The 27,607-nt window shown below is 42.6% G+C and overlaps 1 protein-coding gene across 1 annotated transcript in view; it reads left to right on the top strand.

Annotated features, from left to right (window-relative positions):
* Positions 1-27,607, top strand: part of LOC124624022 (cyclin-dependent kinase-like 4) — a 237,731-nt gene that overhangs the window by 192,266 nt on the left and 17,858 nt on the right. Inside the window, exons 6-7 of the mRNA XM_047149083.1 lie at positions 10,265-10,404; positions 19,073-19,216. Coding sequence (XP_047005039.1) covers positions 10,265-10,404; positions 19,073-19,216 — 284 coding nt within the window. The remainder of the gene's footprint in view (positions 1-10,264; positions 10,405-19,072; positions 19,217-27,607) is intronic.

Here is a 27,607-nt window from a genome sequence, read left to right as displayed (position 1 = left end):
CAATAAATGTGTTTTAGAGCGTGCATGCGACTGCATGTAGCTTAGTTTTTATTTTGATGATGTGCTATACTGTCTGAATGGTTGGAAAGCATGCAATCGAAACGTTAATGCTAAAAGGGGATCATATCTGGATATATGCTCGAAATTTTTCACTGCTGTAGAGACTGAATAAACCCTTATCAGCTTATCAAGTTGAATGTTTTTGTTGACCACCACTCACAACAAAGTCGACGCCATTTAGATGAGTCTGCTTTTCAACTTCCTGTGTTATTGAGTTCATTCGTCGCACGTAATTGTTGCTGCCAGTCCGATACAGGTTGTCTCTCATAACAGTCACTTAATTCCTTCGCTCACATTGGCAAAAATATTATTACTGAGGAAGAAGAAGTACTCTACCGACTGAGCTATCCAAGCACGACTGACAACCCGCTCCGATAGCTTTGCTTCCGGCAGTACCTCATCTGCTACCTGCCAAACTTCATCCAAGCTCTCCTGTTTACCTTTCGGGCCCAGCACTGCTGGAAGAAAGGATATTGCGGAGGCGTTTCCAGGACGAATTTGGTTTTTGCAACGGAGTGTGCGCTGATTTCCAATTTACAAGGAAGATTAAAACGGCGTGCGCGCACCATGTCTTCTCCCCGCTTCCAGTTTTTCTGTCAGGTAGTATATTTCTTGTCTTAGAAGAGTTGGTTGATATAGCGAAGTTAATAAATGTCTTGGTGATCGTACTGAAAATTCGTTTAGAAGGGAAAGACTGAAAATATGCATTACAAAAAATTAAATAGAAAAAATGACCGAAGATTAATTTGTGGGGTAATGGCAACAGTAGTATAGCAAGTATATTATTTATTACTTACATTCTTCAACCGGCATTTGCAAGAAATGTTAAACAGCTGTAATTACGAAGAGGTCGATGCGACTGTGGACGACATAATGGACATGGGCACACTGTGTTATGTAGATTTACGTTTTTAACTGACCATATGAAGGCAATACAGGCTGAGAGGCCTAAAACGCAGCGATGGACATTAGCGGATAAAGATTTTGAAATATCTAAGGCTTATGAGTTTGTCGTGTCTTATTTACTATTTCTTGTTGGTACGCCACATTAGAGACAATTTTTGACCGTAAAAAAGTAATTTAGTGCATCACATTATAGTTTTATTATACTTAAAAGGCAGCCCATTTGTGGAAAATCAGAAAATAACTTTTATGGATATACAATGGGGTGACAAAAGTCAGCCGGCCGCGGTGGCCGAGCGGTTCTAGGCGCTTCAGTCCGGAACCGTGTGACTGCTACGCTCGCAGGTTCGAAACCTGCGTCGGGCATGGATGTGTGTGATGTCCTTAGGTTAGTTAGGTTTAAGTAGGTCTAAGTTGTAGGTGACTGATGACCTCACATGTTAAGTCCCATAGTGCTCAGAGCCATTTGAACCATTTGACAAAAGTCATGCAATACACCCTAATACCGTGTCGTACTTTCTTTTGCACGGCGTATCGCAGCAATTTGACGTGACATGGCCTGAACAAGCCGCTGGAAGTCCACCGCAGGAATACTGAGCTACGGTGCCTCTGTAACCCTTCATAATTGCGAAAGTGTTGTAGGTGCAAGACTTTGTGCACGACGTCACCTCAGGATTAATTGCCGTAAATGTTTGATGGGCTTCGTGTTGGGCAATCTAGGTGGCCAAGCCATTACCTCGAACTGTCCAGAATGTTCTTCAAAATGGTTCAAATGGCTCTGAGCACTATGGGACTTAACATCTGTGGTCATCAGTCCCCTAGAACTTAGGACTACTTAAACCTAAATAACTTAAGGACATCACACACATCCATGCCCGAGGCCGGATTCGAACCTGCGACCGTAGCAGTCCCGCGGTTCCGGACTGAGCGCCTAGAACCGCTAGACCACCGCAGCCGGCCCAGAATGTTCTTCAAACTAGTTGCGAACAGTTCTGTCGCACGGTCATTGTCATGCGTTAAAATTCCATCGCTGTTTGGGGACATGAATGGCTGTAAATGGTATCAAGTATCAGAACATAACCATTTCCATTCAATGTTCCATGTAAACGCAGCCCACCATCTTGCGCAGTGCCTGGTTGACAACTTCCGTCCGTGGCTTCATAGACTCAGCTCCACACTCGAATCCTAACATCAGCTTTTACCAACTGAACTCGGAACTCATCCGACCAGGCCGCGTATTTCCAGTCGTCTAGGCTCCAACTGATATGGTCACGAGGCAAGGAGATACGCTGCAGATACTACCATAACCTATTAACCCCAAATTTCGCCGCAGTGTCCTGACGGATACGTTCATCGTACGCCCAACATTTACTTCTGAGGTTATTTCACGCAATGTTGCTTGTCTGTTAGCACTGACAACTCTACGCAAACAGCACTGATCTCGGTAGTTAAGTGAAGGCCGTCGACAACCACTTGTTCGTGATGAGAATGCTTCAACGTGTGGTATTCTCGGCACACTCTTGACACTGTGGATCTCGAAATATTGAATTTCCGAAATTGAGTGTCCCATGCGTCCAGCGTTCACAGTCCGTCAGTTCCCGCCGGGCGGCCATAATGACATAGCAAACCTTTTCACTTGAATCATGTGAGTACAAAGGAGGGGTCCGCCAATGCACTGCCCTTTCATGCCTTGTGTACGAGTTACTACCTGTGTATATGCATATCAATATCCCATGACATTTGTCACCTCAGTGTATAACGTGCTATTTTTTGTACTGTTACGTCACTGCTCGGCTCGACAATAATATATCATCTGCAAAATGTAGTAATTCTTCTACCTGATTCAAAACAGAGGAAGTGCCTCAATCGACCCACCAGTGAACAACCATTGTAATTTCCTTTACACGTGACGTCTCCTTGAGTAACTTCCTGGAAGCTTTTTAAACGTAGAAATTGTACCAAGTGTGTGCTGAACCATATATTCCACGTAAGTGACAATACTGCGTGCTCTGTTACCTCATGTCAAAAAAAAAAAAGGCTCTAAGCACTATGGGACTTAACATCTGAAGTCATCAGTCCCCTAGACTTACAACTACTTAAACGTAACTAACCTAAGGACGTCACACACATCTATGCCCAAGGCAGGATTCGAACCTGCGACCGTAGCAGCAGCGCGTTTCCGGACTGAAGCACCTAGAACTGCTCGGCCACAGCGGCCGGCTACCTCAAGTCATCCGATACGATGATTAACTTTTAAATAGTTGTTAAATGCGTTTTAAAAAGTTGGCTGAACTATTAAGTTGTGTGATATATTGATATACTTCGGCAATAATAAAGAGGATAGTGTGGAAGGAGTGTTTTGACCACATGATACAACCTAACGCAGTTAGAGATAAGGATAAGGAGGTAGAAGTAAACTCTGAACTGTGGGGTAATTGAGGGGGGGGGGGGGGAGGGGAAGGACCTGACATGGAAAGAAGTGGATATTACAGTGGACAAAAGCAAAGGAGGAAAAGCACCAGGTGGGAACGAAGTAAGTGTCGAAATGATGAAGGAAGTAGGGGGGGGGGGGAAGGTGACTGTATCGTGTAGAATGAGAAAAAGACTCCATAAGATTGGCGTGGGCATCAGTTGTTCCTATATTCAAGAGAGGGATCAGAAAGGATTGTAGAAACTACAGGGGAGTCACACTGATACCACGGTGTGCCAAGGTAGATGATAAAATCCTGGAGAACAGAATCAATCTTCGATAGCAAATTGAGAAAAAAATAGCATGGCTTCAGACCTGCAAGATCAACTGTTGACCTCATCTTTTCAGAGAGGCAGCTGCAGGAGCACCGCTATGTGTTTGGGGAAGGCCATGTGATGACTTTTTTTTATATAGAAAGGGCATTTGATAGTGTCTACAGAAAAAAGGTCTAGGAAGCACTAGAAAAGAAGGGAGTGTAATAAGAGACAACAAGCAGAGTGCAGGTAACGTACTGTGAAGTATGAGTTCTATTAACTAGGGAAATGAAAGTGAGCAGGGGATCCAGTTTCGAATCCTAGGCAAGGTACAAAATTTCGTTCATTACATCAGTCTGCATAGATACCTCAGTAAAATGCTGGGTTGGTTCCAGCAAATAGGTTGTGTGAAACAGGGTGATGCATTGATACCTCTCTTTTTCACTGTGGCCTTGGATGCGACAATGACTAAGGTGGCAGAAAAGACTGGAGAAGACAAGATGAAAGCAGCTGTGTTCATGGTTGATCAGAGGAAACAGGGAGGAGGAGATTCAGGAACAACTGGATCCTTGGGAAAAAAAACGCAAGCCAGTGTGGAATGAGACAAATGTTGAGTTCCTGTTTACAAGATTGATCAAGCAGCGGAATAAGGTTTGGGGTGAACAGCTGCAGAAGATAGAAAGCGTTAAGCAATTTGGATGTGTGAGAGAGGAAAATGGAAGAATTGAGAAACATATCAGTAATCGTGGCAGACAGTCAACAGCATTCCTGCGAAGTATCAGGAGCCTGGAACAAAGACGTCTCACAAACAAAGCAAAGAAGTTATATATAGACAAGTAACTACATCCCAATACTAACCTATGCATCTGAAACATGGGTACCGAAGAAAAGAGAAGTAAGCGGATTACAGGCCTGTGAAATGAAGCTCTTCAGAAGTAGGACACGAGTAACAAGGAGAGATAGAAAAGGAATAAAGGGGTAAGGGGAATAGTGAAAAAGGAAACCTTGCAGCATAAAAACATGGGCACTTAAAGATAGCGGAAAACAAGAGGAATCCCAAGAAGATAATGAAACGGAGATGCGAGGGAAACGACCAAAGAGGAAGACCAAGGTTTAAACGGCTGGAATATGTGGAGGAGAGTGCGAAAAAATATGTAGCTGCAAGGTTGTGGCCGGCAGTTTGCATGTCCTTATATAGAGGGACACTCCACCGTCTCTGGTGTTACTTGGAGTTAGAAAAACAGTGACAGCCCCTTGTCATCAGTGCAGAGAGAGGTGCGCACGTTAGACTGGAGTACTTCCAGCACAGTTACTCTACTATAACTTTAAGATGTGACGCAGGACACTCAGCGAGGCTTGAGTCATCAGAACTTGTCACTGACAGCTGGCACAGAGTTACCTTGCAGTCGAAAATCTTGTAACTGTACAGAGCAGTTGCCCCTCAATTCTGTCCGTGTACTGGCTGCTGTTGGCACATTTTACTGTCGTGCTAAGGTAAACTCTGACAACGTTCGGGTTCAATAGCAGATAGCGGTCTACACAACTTTGCTGTCTACGTTTGTCGGTTCGTGTCAAGGTCGCTGAGCTGTCTGTTAATAATTTAGTAGCCCTCGCGCACCACCTGCAGAAAATCAATGTCAAAGCCCGATGGTGGATTCCGATAGCTGCGCGTTAAGGTCATAGCATCATAGCATCTTCATAGCCCACACCAGTCGTATTATGCTGATCGGAAGTAGATACAGCATTTATCGTTAAATAACAGCTGACCAGATGGCCACGTCATTTTGTGTAGACGAAATTAATTTGTCATGCACAGCGGTTCTTAGCCTTGCAATTGACGTAATGGAACACTCACACTTGATAAACGTAAAAGCCACAATGATGATATTATACAGATCTTTTCCACGAGCTGTTCCATTTTTCTGTGTTTTAATCAATTAATTAAAAGTCCATATTTGCTTTACGGTGATGACTAAGGAAGGACATACGACAAAATAAGAGTAGCAACTTTTGTTTTGGGAAAGATGGCCTTTTAAGTACTGGGTTTATTAACATACATCGTTTCAAGTAAATGTTTAGGTTCTTCCAGAATAATACTTGATTTACAGTTCTTGTGAATTTACTGGTCATAAGTACCTGTTGCCGGCCGCTGTGACCTAGCGGTTCTAGGCCCTTCAGTCCGGAACCGAGCTGCTGCTGCAGTCACAGGTTCGAATCCTGCCTCGGGCATGGATGTGTGTGAGGTCCTTAGGTTAGTTAGGTTTAAGTAGTTCTACGTCTAGGGGACTGATGACCTCATATGTTAAGTCCCATAGTACTCAGAGCCATTTGAACCATTTTTGAACCAAGTATCTGTTACACTATATTGTTTCTTGAGCAACTTACACTTCTGTAGCCTTTAGACTTGTTAACTTTCGAACGTCGATTGCATACAAAAGCAAAGTTTTGCCGATAAATGAGCGTACCTCTGTAATTTGAAATCATTTTACCAGGTTTTAGCCGTTAGAGATGGTGTAATTTGGTTGTAAGACCAGACTAGTCTCTTGGTTCCAGAAGGAAAAAAGGGAAAAGGTAACAATGCGCGTACGGATTTGACTGACGGGAAGAGTATTATCAAAAGCGGGTAGCCCAGCTGATGGCATCGTTTGCTGTCAAATGCTGCGTTTTTATCTCTTAACACAGAGCAGGTAATAACCTTGTTATCACTTTTATTGAACATTTAGTACGGAGGTCAGTTCACGAGCGGTGAGACAGGCAAGCTTATGAACATCAACCCTTTTTCATGACAGAACGTCGCTATTTTTAGAACTACGCTGCATGATCTATTTAAATTTTTGGGTCGTGCAGACAAAGTATTAAAATTCTTTTTTCCGTATTACTGCAGGCATTATTTTCCTTTGTCTCTACAAATGCCGGGGTGGTTCCTTCGATGACGACACGGACGATTTCCTTCCCAGTTTTTCCCTAATCCAACCCTGTGCTGCATCTCTAATGACATCGTCACCAAAGGGACATTAAACCATAAAATCATAATAGACAGATCACAAGCTCTGGATGGAAACGTTGAGTGAAACCATTGGCCAGGGTTTTATTTAAGGAGCCGTCACAGAATTCGTCTAGACTGATATAGGAACGACACGGATAACTAAAACAAAGATATGTGCCATTACCTCTTGTATGTGGATCCAGCATTTTAATCGTTGCACCACCTCCCTCCGTTGAATCACTTTTTTACTAATTTATGCTGTTAGAAAAGTTTTAGTTATTTAACTTCTTAATAAAAATAGTTCATATTTACAGTTACTAACATTTTAAGAGGTCACGTATCATTCCATACGTACACGAGCATTTAATGTTTATGTTCATCGCTTATTGTTTACCAGTATAGGGAAATTGTCTTGAGATCTGAGCACCAAGCGTCTAGGTAACGATACGGTGCAATATTTATGTGGGAACGCAGACAGTGTCAAAAAACGACACAACAGTTTTAGCGAGATATTTGATCCAGAATTAGATTTTCACTCTGCAGCGGAGTGTGCGCTGATATGAAACTTCCTGGCAGATTAAAACTGTGTGCCGGACCGAGACTAGAACTCGGGACCTTTGCCATTCGCGGGCAATTGCTCTACCAACTTTTTTTTTCTTTTCTTTTTTTTTGTTCGATATAGTTCGTTGCGTTTGGTCTAGGCGGACGTCACAAGACATCCGTTCAAGTTGATCGTTGATTCCTTCACTCAGTTTCGTTATTACAGAGGCCAAGGACCCCTCTGACCGAACACGCTGAGCTACCGTGCCGGTTGACCATCTGAGCTACCCAAGCACGACTCACGCCCCCTCCTCACAGCTTTACTTCCACCAGTACCTCGTCTCCTGCCTTCCAAACTTTACAGAAGCTCTCCTGCGAACCATCCTGAAAGAAAGGATATTGCGGAGACATGGCTTAGCCACAGCCTAGGGGATGTTTCCAGAATGAGATTCTCACTCTGCAGGTGAGTGTGCGCTGATATGAAACTTCCTGGCAGATTAAAACTGTGTGCTGGACCGAGACTCGAACTCGGGACCTTTGCCTTTCGCGGGCAAGTGCTCTACCAACTGAGCTACCCAAGCACGACTCACGCTCCGTCCTCAGTTGGTAGAGCACTTGCCCGCGAAAGGCAAAGGTCCCGAGTTCGAGTCTCGGTCCGGCAGTCATTTTTAATCTGCCAGGAAGTTTCATAACAGCGCACACTCCGCTGCAGAGTGAAAATCTCATTCTGTGGCTAAGCCATGTCTCCGCAATATCCTTTCTTTCAGGAGTGCTAGTCCTGCGTAGTTCGCAGGAGAGCTTCTGTAAAGTTTGGAAGGTAGGAGACGAGGTACTGGTGGAAGTAAAGCTGTGAGGACAGGGCGTGAGTCGTGCTTGGGTAGCTCAGTTGGTAGAGCACTTGCCCGCGAAAGGCAAAGGTACAGAGTTCGAATCTCGGTCTGGCACACAGTTTTAATCTGCCAGGAAGTTTCGAGGTATTTGATATTTAGCGTTACTACTTACAATGTATTTACTATTACTTAGTGATAAGGTAACGTAGTGCTTGTCATGAACACCATTCTTGAAAAATAAATGTTAACGACGTTTTGTACAACTCCTATGATCAGTTTAAGGCATTATCGCCCATCATCTGCAGATAACTAAGAAAATATAGACCAAGTAACTACTGATATGCCTTTCTTAGCCAATCGCAGATGAAGGGTGATAATGAGTGAACTTGCTCCGATAAAAAGTTTGAATAAATAAAAGTAAATTAATACTATCAACTTTAGTGTACATTTCAGTGTCAAAAACAACTTTCATCAAACACATTACAGTTTCACAGAAACCATGCTTCAAAGATTATCTCTATATTGCTCGTTTTTTAAAATTAAATCATTTGTTACTGCATATTACGGCATCTATGTTCATTTTTCAGACAATGTCTTAGCTCTGAAGACAAAATATTAGTCACGCTATTAAAAGAGCATGTTAGCCGGTTTAGAGCGCTGCTGTTGGTGCAGAAATGGCCCCAGGCATTTCTCTCGACTACTGACCTAAGTAGCGGCAGTTCAGTCATATTTCAGTGCCAGTCGGTTGCATTGAATCAACATTGAATCAACGTAGTAAGAAGGATCGACGTAGAGGCGTGTCAGAGCTCCAGAAAGGAGCTGTCATGTTTGCACGTGTCCATGAGTACACCGTGAATCAAGATGCTAGATTTACTGGTACGTCAACGCGGTGTGTCCATTGTGTCTATTAGGAACGCTAAACCAGTCGTAAGCACGTGGTTGTATAAATAACCCAACAGACAGGAACGGAAAAGTCCTAACCGGCAGGGATCAGAGACGATTAAATGACAATCGGATCAGATCGGACAGGAATTGCTGCTGTCAACCAGATCACGAGCGAACATTACGAAGGGAATTGGAATGGATGGACATTTTGAATCATGTACCTCGAAAGCCAACTGTAAACAACAGCGCATGAAGCTGCACGTAGTGGAAAGAAGGTCATGCCTGTCACGCTGGACACCATACTCATTGATTGTTTTGAGAATAATTCGATAACTGCACATAATCACAGCTATTTTTAATTAAATTACCGGTTTCGGCCGGCATTAGCCATCCTCAGATCATAAAATACAGATTGTGGAGATGTGTAGTGTGGGCCGACCAGTGAAACTTTTACTCTTTCAGAAGACGCAAGGCGCGAGGGTACGGATGGTCCTGACGTTTTGGAACGTTTCTCATATCATGACTTCGGTGCACCCATTACTGTGAACACGAACTAGGACGTTTATTTCAACGTTATTGGTGACTGTATTGCTCTGTCTTCTGCACTTTATGAAGACTGTGCTGTGAACACTCCCGTCTTCCAGTATGACAACAGCCATTTTCATCTAGTTTGGCGAACACTCGCGGAGTTTATTGCAGCCGGCCGGGGTGGCCGAGCGGTTCTAGGTGCTACAGTCTGCAACCGCGCGACCGCTACGACGGCAGGTTCGAATCCTGCCTCGGGCATGGATGTGTGTGATGTTCTTAGGTTAGATAGGTTTAAGTAGTTCTAAGTTCTAGGGGACTGATGACCTGAGAAGTTAAGTCCCATAGTCCTCAGAGCCATTTGAACCACTTTAGTTTATCGCACTTGGACCGTCATGCTAAATCAGCCGATCTTAATACCAGGGAAAAATGTCTGGGGCCTTTTATAATTGCGCGTGAAACGTAACCATCAATACTCTCACAATATGGTAGCCCTATCTGTATATAAAATACCTCAAGAAACATGTGGAATTTCTTCAAAGCTTAGCTGTAACTATCATCAAAACTAGTTTCGGTGTTATATGTACAAGTTTTTGCCTCATGGGTATTTTATTTTAAATTTTATTTTTATTCAGGGTGTTTTTCTGAGGGCCTTTGTGTGTAGAGGTTCGTCTAAAATTCAGAAAAAGTAACAGAAAGACGCCATTGTATGTTTGACGTGTTGCAACATACGTGATATTCCTACTATCGTAATTTCACGAACTAGAACAATGCTGTTAGCAGGATGTTGACTGTGTGGTTCCTCCCGCAGGTGAGCTGATCCCTCGGCACCAGAGCGTCTTCCGGACCAGCGAGTTCTTCTGCGGGGTGAAGCTGCCTCCCCCTGAGGCTGGCGAGACGCTGGAGCAGCGCTTGCCCAGCGCCTCCAACACGGCCATCGACCTGCTCAAGGTACGCCTCTCCACGACAGAGCTCCACGCCGCTGATCCCCTACACGAGCATTTGGCACTAATAAATGTGGTGATTTACGAGGGATAGCCGTGAAGTTTTAATTACCGCCTCGGAAAAAAGAATCAAGCCCCGATCCTACAATGAGACTCATTTTTCCCAACGATGGACATCTTGTCGGAGTCCTTGACCGAAGCATGTGTGATTGCGCCCTACACAGAGTGAAACAGAGCGTTCTCTTAAACAGCTTCCCGTGATATTTCACGTTGGCAGCCTTTGACGATTTACCCCTCACGACCATAATCTGTTAGTACCACATCACAGCAGATTCTAAGAAATACCCAGCACCATCTTGCCCAATGGCTGTTGGGTCTTGGCATTTTACTGCGTTGCTGAATCCACGCGTTCTCACTGCTCCACTGCTTGGTTTATTCCATTGTCTTAGGTTCATAATGATACACACTGCACTAGTCCACTATGATTAGGTGGCTAAGGTCCGACCCCGGTAGCTGAGTGGTCAGCGTGACAGAATGTCACGCTGCCCGGCTGGGTCGGAGATTTTCTCCGCTCAGGGACTAGGTGTTGTGTTGTCCTATCATCATCATTTCATCCCCATCGACGCGCAAGTCGCCGAAGTGGCGTCCAATCGAAAGACTTGCGCCAAGCGTGCGGTCTACCGACGGTAAGCCCTCGTCACACGACATTATTATTGTAGGTGGCTAAGAAGGCATATGGACTGGCCTGACACTTCAGAATTTCCGCACCTGTCTGTTAGGTGTGTTTTCTAAATGTATGTGAGGCGGGCGGCGACCTTCAATTTCTAAATTTCGTTCAAGATGCTATAAACAGATTGGTGACTCACTTTCATTTTTTCCACCATCGGTGCGGCTCTGATACGGTCTTCGAGTACCAGGGGCACTTCGGTTGCTATTTCCGGTTCTTCACAGAGAGATGGTCTGTCATTTCGTTCTTTTACATTCAGACTGTTTGACCGCGCTAGAACCGTCTGTGTCATTTAGGCACTGTGTCAAACGATGGTGCATTGTTGCCCTAAGTTAAAAGTACTTACCAAAAAAGCAAGAATTTTTTTGATTAGCATGTCCGCTAGTAAATTCTCTAGGTTATTAATGAATGAGCTTATGAGAGTGAGTGTGAGAGAGAAGTAGTGGATATCCGTATCAGTCCAAGAAGTGCACTATAGTAATAACGAATGTAATTAGTAACGGTAATTTTGGTATCATGATTACTTAATTATCTCACACACGAATCCTCAACTGAAAGTTTGCACAAGTTCTTCTATTTTCCATTGTCTCTTGGTCAGATTGAGACAATGCCAGTACTCACTATGTGGAAGTGCTTGTTCCTAATTCAAAATCTGCACAGGCAATTCTTAAATATTCTCAGCTTATACTCAAAAAATTGTTCAAAAGGCTCTGACCACTATGGGACTTAACATCTGAGGTCATCAGTCCCATAGAACTTAGAACTACTTAAACCTAACTAACCTAAGGACATCACACACATCCATGCTCGAGGCAGGATTCGAACCTGCGACCGTAGCGGTCGCGCGGTTCCACACTGAAGCGCCTAGAACCGCTCGGCTACTCCGGCCGGCTGGCTTATACTCACACACGCAAGTATCACAGCTTAAAATTACCACATGCAAGTATCTCAGCTTAAAATTACCACACGTGATTTCATTGTGACCGTTGGTCACTACCAAAGAATTCTAAGTTCCCCATGGTCTTTACCTGCCTACCTTGACATGAACCTTCACCAATAAGTTTTGTTGTCGTAGTTATTCTGAAAATGGAAATCATTATTTCTACTTGTCTTAAATATTCCTCGTGCGTACCATTCCCATATTCTCTAATGTTACGGAGCACACTGAAAATACGTGTTTCACCTACAGAAATCAGCAACATAGTGTCGGAACATGGCCGTTCACCAGGCCATCCCACATTTCCCCAGAAGGTGGCGAGGATCCCGTTACCGTATTGTTCAGCCACACTCCAGGCTCTCTAGTGCTCTTGGAATACTTTCTGTCATTTGTTGCGCCAAGGGTGACCAGAAGACTGTCTCAATGATAATTACAGATTCTACATTCACTATCTGTGGTCAGTAGACAACAAACCATTCACTCATTTCTCAAACATCACAAAAGTGGACATATAGATCTATTTTTGAAGGAAGTGCACATATGAATAATTAAATATCCAAATTGTCCTTTTCTACATCATTATCCGGTTTCAGTGTATTGAATAAAATTGTTACCACAAAACTGCTGTTCTAACATGAACAACGAAGTATGTTGTAATACAACGGGTTTTACTATACCCAATGAGGAAAATCTTTTCTATGTCGTGTAGTACTGTACCCTTGCACTAATATCAACGACCAGCAGAGTGCAGTAACCAAATGAGGACACATTCAACTGTTCTTACCCACAAGCTTGACTCCCGCTGCTTTACTCGCATCGATTGAATGATCTGCAAAATTTTTTGTTTTTGTTTTGCTTTAATCGAATTTATGTGCTATTACTCCCACTGATCATGTGTAAATCTGTTGTTGTTGTTGTGGTCTTCACTCCTGAGACTGGTTTGATGCAGCTCTCCATGCTGTGCAAGCTTCTTCATCTCCCAGTGCTCACTGCAACCTACATCCTTCTGAATCTGCTTAGTGTATTCGTCTCTTGGTCTCGCTCTAAGATTTTTACCCTCCACACTGCCCTCCAATGCTAAATTTGCGATCCCCTGATGCTTCAGAACATGTCCTACCGACCGATCCCTTCTTCTAGTCAAGTTGTGCCACAAACTCCTCTTCTCTCCAATTCTATTCAATACCTCCTCATTAGTTACGTGATCTACCCATCTAATCTTCATCATTCTTCTGTAGCACCACATTTCGAAAGCTTCTATTCTTTTCTTGTCCAAACTATTTATCGTGCATGGCTACACTCCATACAAATACTTTCAGAAATGACTTCCTCACACTTAAATCAATACTCGACGTAAACAAATTTCTCTTCTTCAGAAATGCTTTCCTTGCCATTGCCAGTCTACATTTTATATCCTCTCTACTTCGACCATCATCAGTTATTTTGCTCCGCAAATAGCAAAGCTTCTTTACTACTTTCCTAATCTAATTCCCTCAGCATCACCTGATTTAATTAGACTACATTCCATTATCCTCGTTTTGCTTTTGTTGATGTTCATATTATATCCTCCTTTCAAGACACTGTCCATTCCGTTCAACTGTTCTTCCAAGTCCTTTGCTGTCTCTGACAGAATTACAATGTCATCGGCGAACCTCAAAGTTTTTATTTCTTCTCCATGGATTTTAATGCCTATTCCGAACTTTTGTTTTGTTTCCTTTACTGCTTGCTCAATATACAGATTGAATAACATCGGGGAGAGGCTACAAACCTGTGTCACTTCCTTCCCAACCACAGCTTCCCTTTCGTGCCCCTCGACTCTTATAACTGCCATCTGGTTTCTGTACAAATTGTAAATAGCCTTTCGCTTCCTGTATTTCACCCCTGCCACCTTTAGAATTTGAAAGAGAGTATTCCAGTCAACATTGTCAAAAGCTTTCTCTAAGTCTACAAATGCTAGAAACGTAGGTTTGCCTTTTCTTAATCTTTCTTCTAAGATAAGTCGTAAGGTCAGTATTGCCTCACGTGTTCCAACTTTCCTACGGAATCCAAACTGATCTTCCCCGAGGTCGGCTTCTACCAGTTATTCCATTCTTCTGTAAAGAATTCGCGTTAGTATTTTGCAGCTGTGACTTATTAAACTGATAGTTCGGTATTTTTCGCATCTGTCAACACCTGCCTTGTTTGGGATTGGAATTATTATATTCTTCTTGAAGTCTGAGGGTATTTGGCCTGTCCCATCTATCTTGTTCACCAGATGGTAGAGTATTGTCAGGACTGGCTCTCCCAAGGCCGTCAGTAATTCTAATGGAATGTTGTCTACTCCCGGGGCCTTGTTTCGACTCAGGTCTTTCAGTGCTCTGTCAAACTCTTCACGCTGTAGAGTATCTCCCATTTCATCTTCGTCTACATCCTCTTCCATTTCTATAATATTGTCCTCAAGTACAACGCCCTTGTATAGATCCTGTATATACTCCTTCCACCTTTCTGCTTTCCCTTCTTTGCTTAAAACTGTGTTTCCATCTGGGGTCTTGATATTCATACAAGTGGTTCTCTTTCCTCCAAAGGTCTCTTTAATTTTCCTGTAGGCAGTATCTATCTTGCCCCTAGTGAGATCAGCCTCTACATCCTTACATTTGCCCTCCAGCCATCCCTGCTTAGCCATTTTGCACTTCCTGTCGATCTCATTTTTGAGACGTTTTTATTCCTTTTTGCCTGTTTCATTTACTGCATTTTTATATTTTCTCCTTTCATCAATTAAATTCAATATTTCTTCTGTTACCAAAGGATTTCTACCAGCCCTCGTCTTTTTACCTACTTAATCCTCTGCTGCCTTCACTACTTCATCCCTCAGAGCTACCCATTCTTCTTCTACTGTGTTTCTTTCCCCCATTCCTGTCAATTGTTCCCTTATGCTCTCCCTGAAATTCTGTACAACCTCTGGTTTAATCAGTTTATCCAGGTCCCATCTCCTTAAATTCCCACCTTTTTGCAGTTGCTTCAGTTTTAATCTACAGTTCATAACCAATAGTTTGTGGTCAGAGTCCACATCTGCCCCTGGAAATGTCTTACAGTTTAAAACCTGGTTCCTAAATCTCTCTCTTACCATTATATAATCTATCTGATACCTACTAGTATCTCCAGGATTCTTCAATGTATACAACCTTCTTTTATGATTCTTGGACCAAATGTTAGCTATTATTAAGTTATGCTCTGTGCCAAATTCCAGCAGACGGCTTCCTCTGTCATTTCTTAACCCCAATCCATATTCACGTACTATGTTTCCTTCTCTCCCTTTTCCTACTCTCGAATTCCAGTCACCCATGACTATTAAATTTTCGTCTCCCTTCACTACCTGAATAATTTCTTTTATCTCATGATAGATTTCATCAATTTCTTCGTCATCTGTAGAGCTAGTTGGCATATAAATTTGTACTACTGTAGTAGACGTGGGCTTCGTGTCTATCTTCGGCACAATAATGCGCTCACTATGCTGTTTGTAGTAGCTTACCCGCACTCCTATTTTTTTTATTCATTATTAAACCTACTCCTGCATTACCTCTATTTGATTTCGTATTTACAACCCTGTATTCACCTGACCAAAAGTCTTGTTCCTCCTGCCACCGAACTTCACTAATTCCCACTATATCTACCTTTAACCTATCCATTTCCCTTTTTAAATTTTCTGACCTTCCTGCCCGATTAAGGGATCTGACATTCGACGCACCGATCCGTAGAACGCCAGTTTTCTTTCTCCTGATAACGACGCCCTGAGTAGTCCCCGCCCGGAGATCCGAATGGGGGACTATTTTACCTCCGGAATATTTTACCCAAGAGGACGTCATCATCATTTAACCATACAGTAAAACTGCACGCCCTCGGGAAAAATTACGACTGTATTTTCCCCTTGCTTTCAGCCGTTCGCAGTACCAGCACAGCAAGGCCGTTTTGGTTTGTGTTACAAGGCCAGATCAGTCAATCATCCAGACTGTTGCCCCTGCAACTACTGAAAACGCTACTGCACCTCTTCAGGAACCACACGTTTGTCTGGCCTCTCAACAGATACCCCTCCGTTGTGGTTGCACCTACGGTACGGCCATCTGTATCACTGAGGCACGCAAGCCTCCCCACCAACGGCAAGGTCCATGGGTCATGGGGGGATGTGTAAACCTACACGCTGTAAAATAGTTAGTGATCCTTTACATGTGTAAACCTACATACTGTAAAATAGTTAGTGATCCTTTACATGGCTACCAGTCTTTGCGAGTTAAAACGAGAACGAGACAAATCGGCCAAGTTACATTCGGTGCTGAGTTCTCTCATCTCAATCGGATATCCCTGTACATGGAACCTTATTTAAACGTGGTATCTACTTTGTCATCAGTAATGATTAGTTTGGGTCGTAATTAATATAAGGGAAGTTTATAAACATGTATTAGGCCTACTGAAAAATTAGTTGTATTAAAAATATGCTTCTTTTTCTATGAATTTCTGACAAAGCGGGTTTGTCGTGGTCACTGTTAAATAACTTCCTCTTATGTAGTTCCTAAACTGCAACACCCTCTAAAATTTTCACTCGAATTAAAGTCGAAGAGGCATGAATTTTTGAATGTGCTTTTGAATAAAAAGCGGTTCTGGTTTCATATTTAAATATTTTCATCGAGCGTTTCATCCCCTATTTCACCCCCATATGTGCTGAATTTCCAAAAACACTGAAACACGTAATGTTTTTATTTCTCTTCTAGAAGTCAGATACGAATATTCTTATATGTAGCTTTGAAATTGTTTTTGAGTTCTTTAATAACGATTTATTTTTAAAAAATTCACCCGCTATATTACCCCCTTAGGGGTTGATTTTCTAAAAATGCTGACCGAGAAACCAAATACAAATTTTCGTAGTTCTACCTTATCTTAATAACGACAGATTGTCGGAAAAACTTTCGTCCCCTATGTCACCCTCAGAGGGTTGGAATTTCTAAAAATCCCTTATTAAACGATATCTAAACTATAAAATCAACACCCTCTCCAAATTTCAAGTTTCCGTCCTTAGCGGTTTCGGCTGGACGATGATGATTACACCAGACAGTACATTTCCTTTGATATATATAGATGGATAAAGCATGCAGTAAAGAGCTCTTGGTGTTGTTATATAGATGTTATTACAGTACACTCGGGTACACAGGAGTACAACTTCTACTGGTTTAATCTTCTTGTCTCGAAGAAACTGCATGAACACTTGCTACACTCATACCGCGTACAGCATGTACAAGCCCTTCGACTACCAAGGTCAGTCTGCCTGCATGCAGTTCTGACTGGTTTTGCAAACACGGTTTTTCGCAAGAAAGATACAATTTACAGACGAGGCTGTTTTCAATCGACTTGGTATTGTGAATTCGTGCGATCCAAATGCAGTTGAGGAAGCCAGGGTTCAGCGCCGATTTTTGACTAATGTGTGGGCAGAAATTATTATCGATAGACTAGTAAGGTGTTAGTATTACCAATAAGGTCGATAGGTGCAAGGTATCGTCAGTTTCTATCAGGCGACTTTCCTGTACTTCTAGAGGTGGAACGAATCCAGAAACGCCTGGACATACGGTTTTTCCGAAACGACCGAGAATACCTCGCACAGCCATTTAAAGGGCAATAGATTGCTCGGGACGGTCCCTAATGCCGGCCAGTTCGTTCCCATGGTCTTATTTCGTTGGAACTTCGGTTGTGGCAACATCGAAGTCTTTTATACCAGCCGGCCACGGTGGTCTACGGGTTCTAGGCGCTCATTCCGGAACCGCGGGACTGCTACGGTCGCAGGTTCGAATCCTGCCTCGGACATGGATGTGTGTGATGTCCTTAGGTTAGTTAGGTTTAAGTAGTTCTAAGTTCTAGGGGACTGATGACCAGAGATGTTAAGTCCCATACTGCTCAGAGCCATTTGAACCATTTGAACTTTTATACCAAAGCTTCAATAATGATGTACAGACACTACAGAAACGCGCCATCAGTCTTGGTGACCAACGTCGAGATTTTTCGACAGACGTCGGACAGAAGCTTGCCTTACTATGTGTGGACACGGTACTGAGCACCTCCTTTAACGACGGCTCAGAAGTGCACGTCATTTGTAACAGCAAGCACTGTCCTTGATGTGCTCTGCTGTGTCATAGTAACATAATAATGTTCTCTCACTTGTTTGCTGCATTCTGTTGGTTGTTCGTAACAATAAAGAGCTTGTAATAGATGAGATGCACTTCACAGCAGTGAAGAGGAACAAGTCTAAGTTTACGTTTTAGGGCCGATGTTTACTGACATATTTTTTGGCCCTTACTACTACCTCTCAAAATATGGAATACTTCTTTTATATCGATGTTGTTAGTGTTTAAGTAGTCTCTGTGTTCAGCCGCGTACAGTTTTTATCTGTTGTGGACTTTCTTTTAATCACTTACAGGGTGGGTATTTCAGGTCACATTTTGATCAAGTGTTAGACTAAGGAATCGCAGTATTGCAGTTGGATGGATAGGACGTTTGTGGACTGTACGGCAGACGTCTCGAAGGTGGAATGCTCGGAACGGTTTTCCTTTACGCAGTGACTACGCTGGAGCTATTACATCAGAACAGGTACCAATGGCGATGAATTGCAATGGAGCTGGAGGGCTCCTGGGGATTAACGAAATGTATGATGGAGAGAAGGCAGTATCGCCAGTGTAAGCAGGTACTTGGAGGGGTTGGGAGGAATGGTTACAGGAGAAGGCACTGTTGTCATAAGATGGCTGCTTCTTAAATTTCTTAAGGCATGATAAATTTTTAGTCTCTGTGCGCAATGTTTCTGGGCTACTCTATAGTGGGATGGTGTAAGTTATACTTCTGAAAATAGATATCTATTAAAGAATTTGTAGAATGTTCCTTACAAGCTTACGTCAAGGTTTCGGAAAAGACACGAAGTAGGCCCACCTAAAGACAGAGTGGATGTGATACATCCTTGCACCTCTGGCCATTTCGTACTTAAAATCATTGTGCTGCTTGCAGAAATGCCTGGACATGGATCCTGTCAGGAGATGGAGCTGCGAGCGGCTGTTGAAGCACCAGTTCTTCGACAACTTCCACTACGAAATTCCTCAGGCGGACCTGGAGGAGTTCGAGAAGCTGCGGAAAACACGCGACAGATCCAGAGTGAGTATGACGTATGGCTGCCAAATCCTCAAAATCTGGCCCAGGGTTCAAAATCTACAGTTTTGCAATTTACACTTACGGTGATGAATTGATTTTAGTAATTTTGAAACCATTATTATGCATTTGTCTGAGATTCATTATTTAGGAACATTTTATTGTTCTGCTGCCCATTGGTACCAGGTTCACTCTAGAGAAAATCAAGACTGCTATCTAATAATGTCAGTGTTTTTGTATGATATAACTGTTGCTAGGTCCAAGAGTTACAGCGAACATAAGCAGGAGAGTAAAGAGTCACACCGAACATAAGCATGATGATAACAGCAAATCTGAAATTAGAGTAAAATGTTATATGTTGTATTTACCTTGTGAATGAAGATAAATTTACTGTTCATGTTTGCTTTCAAATACATAATTGTGTGCAAAGGGTACTGAATTTAGAAAATAGGGAGCAGATAACAGCACGTATGCTCCACAGTCTGCATTACTATAATTGCAAATTATGTACACAAACATCCCCCGTGAATCAATCTATTTATTACTGAAATTCGTCTGAAAATCCCTATGGTAAGACCTTAGACAAGCGTTCAAATACATACAGTAAAACACTTCGGAGGACTATAAATTACAATAAGTATAGGTGGTATAAAGCTAATACCTATCATTATGTGCAAGAAATGTTTAGCAAGGCAGATTTCAGTTTCTGTATATTGTATCTAACTACTTCTACAATAACACATTTTATTCTTCCTAGTGATTTGTGACCATGCACTTACTGTTTCTGCTATGGACCTAATACTGCTTAAAATTACTTTTAATTGTTGTTGATGTATAGCTCCACATTTGTAAGAAGCACTACTAAGATCTGCAAGAAATGGACTTTTAAGGTTATGTAAAGCAGTTTGAATATAAATTAGTAATTTACCTCATTATATGGTTTTAGAAATCTAATGCCTATCGTAACTGATCTCCAAAGCAAATAAGTTGCTCGAATATTGGACAGCTTTTTCGGATCTGCGGTAGTGTGTGTAACCTTAATATTACAGTATACTTTGAAAATATCTCTCTCCACCAGTCGATGTATGTCTGTTTCTGTAAAGCAGTTTGAATATAAATTTGTAATTTTTTTGGGTATACTTTGAAGGAGAGACAGCATTGGTCGTATATCCTCAGTCTATGTGATCGCCGTAAGCTTATTGACACCAGTGCTTACTAATTTAAGTTATATATTACAGCACTGAAGATGGTCACTAAGTGACCGAAAATCGATTTTGCTATAATAAACAAAAATATACGACCAATGCTGTCTCTCCTTCAAAGTATACCCATTATCTGGTTGTAGTGCACAGGACACTATGGAGTCGCCAATCAATATACACTCCTGGAAATTGAAATAAGAACACCGTGAATTCATTGTCCCAGGAAGGGGAAACTTTATTGACACATTCCTGGGGTCAGATACATCACATGATCACACTGACAGAACCACAGGCACATAGACACAGGCAACAGAGCATGCACAATGTCGGCACTAGTACAGTGTATATCCACCTTTCGCAGCAATGCAGGCTGCTATTCTCCCATGGAGACGATCGTAGAGATGCTGGATGTAGTCCTGTGGAACGGCTTGCCATGCCATTTCCACCTCAGTTGGACCAGCGTTCGTGCTGGACGTGCAGACCGCGTGAGACGACGCTTCATCCAGTCCCAAACATGCTCAATGGGGGACAGATCCGGAGATCTTGCTGGCCAGGGTAGTTGACTTACACCTTCTAGAGCACGTTGGGTGGCACGGGATACATGCGGACGTGCATTGTCCTGTTGGAACAGCAAGTTCCCTTGCCGGTCTAGGAATGGTAGAACGATGGGTTCGATGACGGTTTGGATGTACCGTGCACTATTCAGTGTCCCCTCGACGATCACCAGTGGTGTACGGCCAGTGTAGGAGATCGCTCCCCACACCATGATGCCGGGTGTTGGCCCTGTGTGCCTCGGTCGTATGCAGTCCTGATTGTGGCGCTCACCTGCACGGCGCCAAACACGCATACGACCATCATTGGCACCAAGGCAGAAGCGCCTCTCATCGCTGAAGACGACACGTCTCCATTCGTCCCTCCATTCACGCCTGTCGCGACGTCACTGGAGGCGGGCTGCACGATGTTGGGGCGTGAGTGGAAGACGGCCTAACGGTGTGCGGGACCGTAGCCCAGCTTCATGGAGACGGTTGCGAATGGTCCTCGCCGATACCCCAGGAGCAACAGTGTCCCTAATTTGCTGGGAAGTGGCGGTGCGGTCCCCTACGGCACTGCGTAGGATCCTACGGTCTTGGCGTGCATCCGTGCGTCGCTGCGGTTCGGTCCCAGGTCGACGGGCACGTGCACCTTCCGCCGACCACTGGCGACAACATCGATGTACTGTGGAGACCTCACGCCCCACGTGTTGAGCAATTCGGCGGTACGTCCACCCGGCCTCCCGCATGCCCACTATACGCCCTCGCTCAAAGTCCGTCAACTGCACATACGGTTCACGTCCACGCTGTCGCGGAATGCTACCAGTGTTAAAGACTGCGATGGAGCTCCGTATGCCACGGCAAACTGGCTGACACTGACGGCGGCGGTGCACAAATGCTGCGCAGCTAGCGCCATTCGACGGCCAACACCGCGGTTCCTGGTGTGTCCGCTGTGCCGTGCGTGTGATCATTGCTTGTACAGCCCTCTCGCAGTGTCCGGAGCAAGTATGGTGGGTCTGACACACCGGTGTCAATGTGTTCTTTTTTCCATTTCCAGGAGTGTAATTTGTAATTTACCTCATTATGTGGTTTTAGAAACCTCATGCTGGACCTATCGTAACTGATCTCCAAAGCAAATAAGTTGCTCGAATATTGGCCAGCTTTTTCAGATCTAGGGTAGTGTGTGTAACCTTAATATTACAGTGTACTTTGAAAATATCTCTCTCCACCAGTTACAAATTTCACTGTTCCAAGTGTCACGGTGCACCAAAACAGAGGCTCACACTTCGCTTCTTATCCCGTGTATCTTTCAATATTTTTGTGGGTACACACTTGCCATGTTTTTTCTTTTTTTTCAATTATGATGAATCCTGTACTGTACCCTTACACTACTTGTAGTTTTGCAAAACATTGTCTCGTACAAGGAGCGCAAATTTAGTATTTATGATAGTAATTTCTGATTTTAGAGATAATAAAAAGGTATTCAAATTTCATTAAATTTCTCTTACGGTTAGCAGAGTAAGATAGTCGAGAGACAACAACATTTCAGCGGTTTTCCCCTGTCACCCTCAGGAGATACCTCAGACAGGAGCGGTGTGTGCCCTCTCTTAGCAAGGTCGCAGAAGTGCCCTCTTCGGATCGCAGATGGCTGCTCCGTGGTTTGAGGTGGCTGCCTGCGATCGACCATCTTTCTTCCTCCTTCAGTCGACGCAAGCTCTGCAGGTATACACTTGTGGCCAAAGTTTGGAATCACCCAGAAATATTTGGCAGCGGCATTGTTAAATAAATTGTGCGCAAACAAGTATTCGTCTCCTTGTAGCGTGTTCTCTGTTTCAGTACATTGTTCTATTCATTCTCCTTAGTATGGAACATATGAAGGTAATGCATTGTTTTTGTTTGATTCGGGCTATTGACACTTTTACGCTCTACGTAGCTGCATACAGATAGTTTTATTTACTTTTGTTTGTAGTGTAGCCTTCATCTGTTTAGGGGAGTGTGCGCTGAAGTGTTCATCCCTGAAACATGAAGACCACCTTCTACCACAAGGAACCTAAATAGGCTTTCTGCATGATGCGAACAGTGCTCTCCTCGCTGACCCACCCTAACACTCCAAATATATTGACGTCTAGCAAATATATTGACGTCTAGTTGAAATCCGCAGTCAGTCGCTGTCTGCACCAGCTTTCTTTTCTGCGATGTACCATGCATTTTCAGTAATACTCCAGTCTGTAAGTAAACACATCCATCTGTTACATAAAAAAATCGTACCCTGAAATTATGGGCTTTTTATGTATGCAGATTTGCATGTATGAATACTGGTAGGTATGAATCAGATTTTGTATGACCCCGGCTGTAATTCATTGCCACTGTTTATGTTCTCTGATTGAAGCGATGAGAAAACAGTACCAATATATTCTGCTTCGTGATCACCTCACACGTTTCCCATGTTGGAAGGAACACCTGAAAGTCGCCTCAATGAAAACCACCAGTGATAGCTACAGTTCTACAGTTCAGTGCACATACTGACGAAATGACACCATCGAATATATAATATCTCTTCTGTGATAACTTCGGTTTTCTACTGAATGTTTACCATTTCATACATGCTCCTGAAAGTAAATGTAGCTTCTAGAAGCATTGCTTCTACCCGGCCTGAAGAATGTCTTATCACTTTCTTGCAAAGCGTCATGGTTATGCTTTCTATTTGACCACACGTAACATGGCTAGTAGAAGCTAATTTCTTTGGTAGCACGTTGTCAGGACCGCAGTCTTTGATTAGCGTGCAGTCTGCAAATTAAGTAATTCTTTCTGTGTTGTCTGCTGATTTTAATATTAGAGACTTTATGTAAAGTTCTTCTGTAAGAATGAACTAGTTAGACAATATTAAATAAAGATTTACTTCATACGTCTGTTTTCAACTTGGGACCTACACTTTCACTATTGACATGTAATATGGCACTGAACTAATACTTCGACTTAAAAATACGCGTATCGTTTAATCGGTAAGTCATTCGTACATTTTATCAGATACACTCCATAAAAGGTTTCAATGAAAATTACTTCTCACTGTAAAAAATTAACTGCTACTAGAATATGTTGCAGAAAATTGTAATTTCAGATTTCTAAAGCAAAGAAAAATAATTATTTACATTCAGTAGGTAAACAAGGAGATTTATACGAAGTGATTCCAAACTTGAGGCCACGAATGTAGCTATGCAGCTCGAGAGGTCATAACATGATACCATACTAGAAAGTCTGCCTCTTCCCTTACGACTTTTTGTTCTGTTTATGAAACTGTGCAAAGTATGCGATATCGCTGACTTTGAGTTAATGAGACGACGAAACTGATTCTGTTTTCAAAGCAGAAGTGTCGTAATAGAGAAAACATTATTCTATTTCTCTTCTTCAGCGTCATCGAATTCAGCATTTCGCAATTCGGACACGCTAGAAACGATTACACTCACATGCATGTTCTCCAAGCACCGTATTGCATGTATGTGGCACATTTATACGTATCTCTGGAACTCGCTGATGCTTTCACTCTTTGTTCAGTAGGCTGCAGACCACGGAACAAAACACTAATACCACTTAGCGGGGCTGTAAGTAGTATTCCATTAAAAAGTTGTTGCTTGTCTTTCTGATTTCCGTCAAGAGTCATTTTGTTGTTTGTGAATCTTAAAGTGCTTTGTAGATCGTCAACAGTTGACCGGCGAAGCCAGATACAGTATCTCTATCGTCTATCATAAAGTCTGGGTACTAATAGTTATACTGAACAAAGACGGATTCCTGTTTAAAAATATACTTGCTCATGGAACAGACTGAGCAAGCATAAAAAAGTAAACTGCGGTTGTTTCACACCTACTTTCAGAAGGAATTCATGAGTGTATGAATCTACATGTAAAGTTATGAGTGTTTATCTCAGTGGTCCCCAAACTTTTTTTGTCTTGCTGACCACATTCCAAGGATTTTTGTTATGAATGGCTCCCCTGACTTTTATATATTACATTTTTATAAATTCACATGTCTTTGTGACAGCTGAAACAGTGCTGCGCACTTGTATATACTTAACTGTAGACGGGTCGAATGAAAAAGTTAAATAAATCATAAAACTGTACTTTAAGTTCTTCGTTAAGGCTTATTGAGATCAGTACTTCCTATGTGTAATTGTATGGACTATAATCAACAGTCGTATCTACGTAGCTAAAACCTCCTCAAAACGAATTTCAAAAACTGTGAGCAGGACATTTAAATGTTGAACGTGTGTTGAAACATCATTCTGATAATTTGTCTGTGACAGATTGGGAATCTGTGAAACTTCTCTGCGTCTAATATTTTGCTTCATTAGTTTGATTCTGGAAATAAAGGCTGAAATGCGGGATTTTGTTTTAACCAAATTTAGACTTACAACTTCAATTTAATCTCATTAAAGTTAGTGAACAAATCTTTTAAATAAACTGTGTCTGGTTTCTACTTTAGTAAATTTTCACTTACAAAAATGGGAAAACTCTTGTGAGACTTAAGCCTTTGGCACACAGCCTACATCAGTGTGAAGGAGTAATCGATGAAAGTTCTCGTAATTTTTTTTCACATAACTGTGAGAATAAACTAGTATTAAAAGCGTTACCTTGAATTTTTTCCTTGTTTTGGAGACGAACTGTAGAGATTCGTGCAATGCACATCTCAGACTTTTAGCAACTACAAGTTATCGATGAACGATGCATTCTACTACAAATGTCTCAGGTAAATTTCATATTAAATGACTTATAAACCCACGACAGAGCACAAACATGACGCTGATATATCTGGTAAAGGAACAGCTTTTCCTATGAAATAATCTTTTAAAACATTACATGCTGTTCGCCCTTAATGTCTGTTGTCACGGCTCTCGGAAAGAGCAGTTCTTAATGGATTTCTTTGTCCGTAACAAAAGGAACTTATGCCAATAATAACGCTTCATTATCAGGCAAAGTTTACTCGTCTTTTTGTATGGAGAATTGGGTCGTACACAGATAATCAAAAGAGATGCTTTCAGTATTATAACTCGTTTAATAAATATGCCTTTGAAACGTCAATTACTTGATGCAGAAATATTTCTGTACTAGAGGCAAGCGACCATTCAGATTTGGCACAACTTTGAAATTTGATTGCAAATTATTTATTAAGCTTTCCGCGGTTCAAAATTTCATCATCACACTGAAGCTGTGTAAGGCACATGAAACTAATAACAGAAAATATACATGAGTGTGCATCTAAGTATTCCAATATACAGAAATTTCAGGTTGTATCGTACTTACATGAATATCAAACTTTAGCACAAAGTTCGCGAAAGTGAGCACGTAAACTGAATTCAATACAAATCTCATCTCATGTAGACATACTTCACAGTGCCATCGTCTGTCGAACAGAGCCAGTGCCAAACTGAGTGTGGCAATTGAGCTATCAAAGAGGTAAACGATGGACAGTAGGTGGCGCTAGCGTTGACCATAGAAAGCAAGTCAAAGATTAACTGTACGGGCTTTTACACACTGCGGTTAACGACATGTCAGTACCTCGTGAACAAATTTGACAAAAACAGTTTTGTTACTTTTATCGAATAGAAACTCATACTAACTGCGTCGTTAGAAGATAGTTTACACATGCAATTACGGTAAGACGTAGTACAGAAACCAAGAAGTATTTTTAGCAAACCAAGTGTTTATAAGATACACTGTAGACATTGCGATAATTTCTACATTGATAAGATGGAGAGAAATTTTAGTTCTCGATACAGCGAGCACACATACCCCAGCAATTCCAACGCTCTGGGACAACATTTAAAACTGAAGAAGTATGGCTTGTTGCCGATAGCCGAAGGACTCTAGGTTTTGCCCGTTGCCCCTTGTAGTCGTCTGTTAGACTTCTTTTTCCTTTACTGTCATTTCATTCCCCTGCCTCCTTCGGGGCAGGGGTGGGCTGACAGTGGCACAATTTGCCCCTCTTCAGTCAAGAGATTACATGAAGTACCACAGGAGAACATTCCATGTACAAGATACGGGGACAAGAGATGAAATGTACACACGAGAAGGGAGAAGTAACGGGAGTTAAAATATACAAAAAAAGGTTAGTTGTATGACGTACCTTTTATAAAAATCCACATTACAGTTAAAATGGCACTCGATGAAGATGTAGCACATTAACACTGGCGGCACAAACAGCACAATTAAAAACGGCTTTCACAGAATGGGACGACGACACTGAACACATGCTGCACTGATGTTACACACATGGCAAGCACCAAAATACGACAAGGTAATTGCAGTAAAATTTGAAAGTATGCCAAGGGAAGGGAGGTTGGAGAGGAGGGAGAGAGGAATGTAGGGAGGGGAGGGGGCAGAAAATGGGGAGGGAGTTCATGGACTGGGAAAGGAGAAGTGAGAAGAAAGGGGGGAAGAGGAAAAAAGCAGAGGGGGGAGGGGAAGGAGAGAGAGTCCAAGGGCAGGAGAAGAGGGTAAGAGGAGGGTCAGAGTAGGAAGGAAGGATAAAAATGTTTGGGTGGAGACAGTGGCAGTTCCCTTAGGAGAGGAGGGGGGGGGGTGGAGATGGAGAGAGGGGGGGTGGAGACGTCGGTAAAGCCACAGCAGCAAGCAAGGAGTAGAGCGGAATGGAGACAACAGGGGGTGAGGGGG

This window comes from Schistocerca americana, chromosome 1, assembly GCF_021461395.2.
Source record: "Schistocerca americana isolate TAMUIC-IGC-003095 chromosome 1, iqSchAmer2.1, whole genome shotgun sequence".
In the NCBI taxonomy this organism is placed as follows: domain Eukaryota; kingdom Metazoa; phylum Arthropoda; class Insecta; order Orthoptera; family Acrididae; genus Schistocerca; species Schistocerca americana.
Note: the sequence above shows the minus strand (reverse complement) of the source record. Positions and strands in the feature narration are given on the sequence as shown.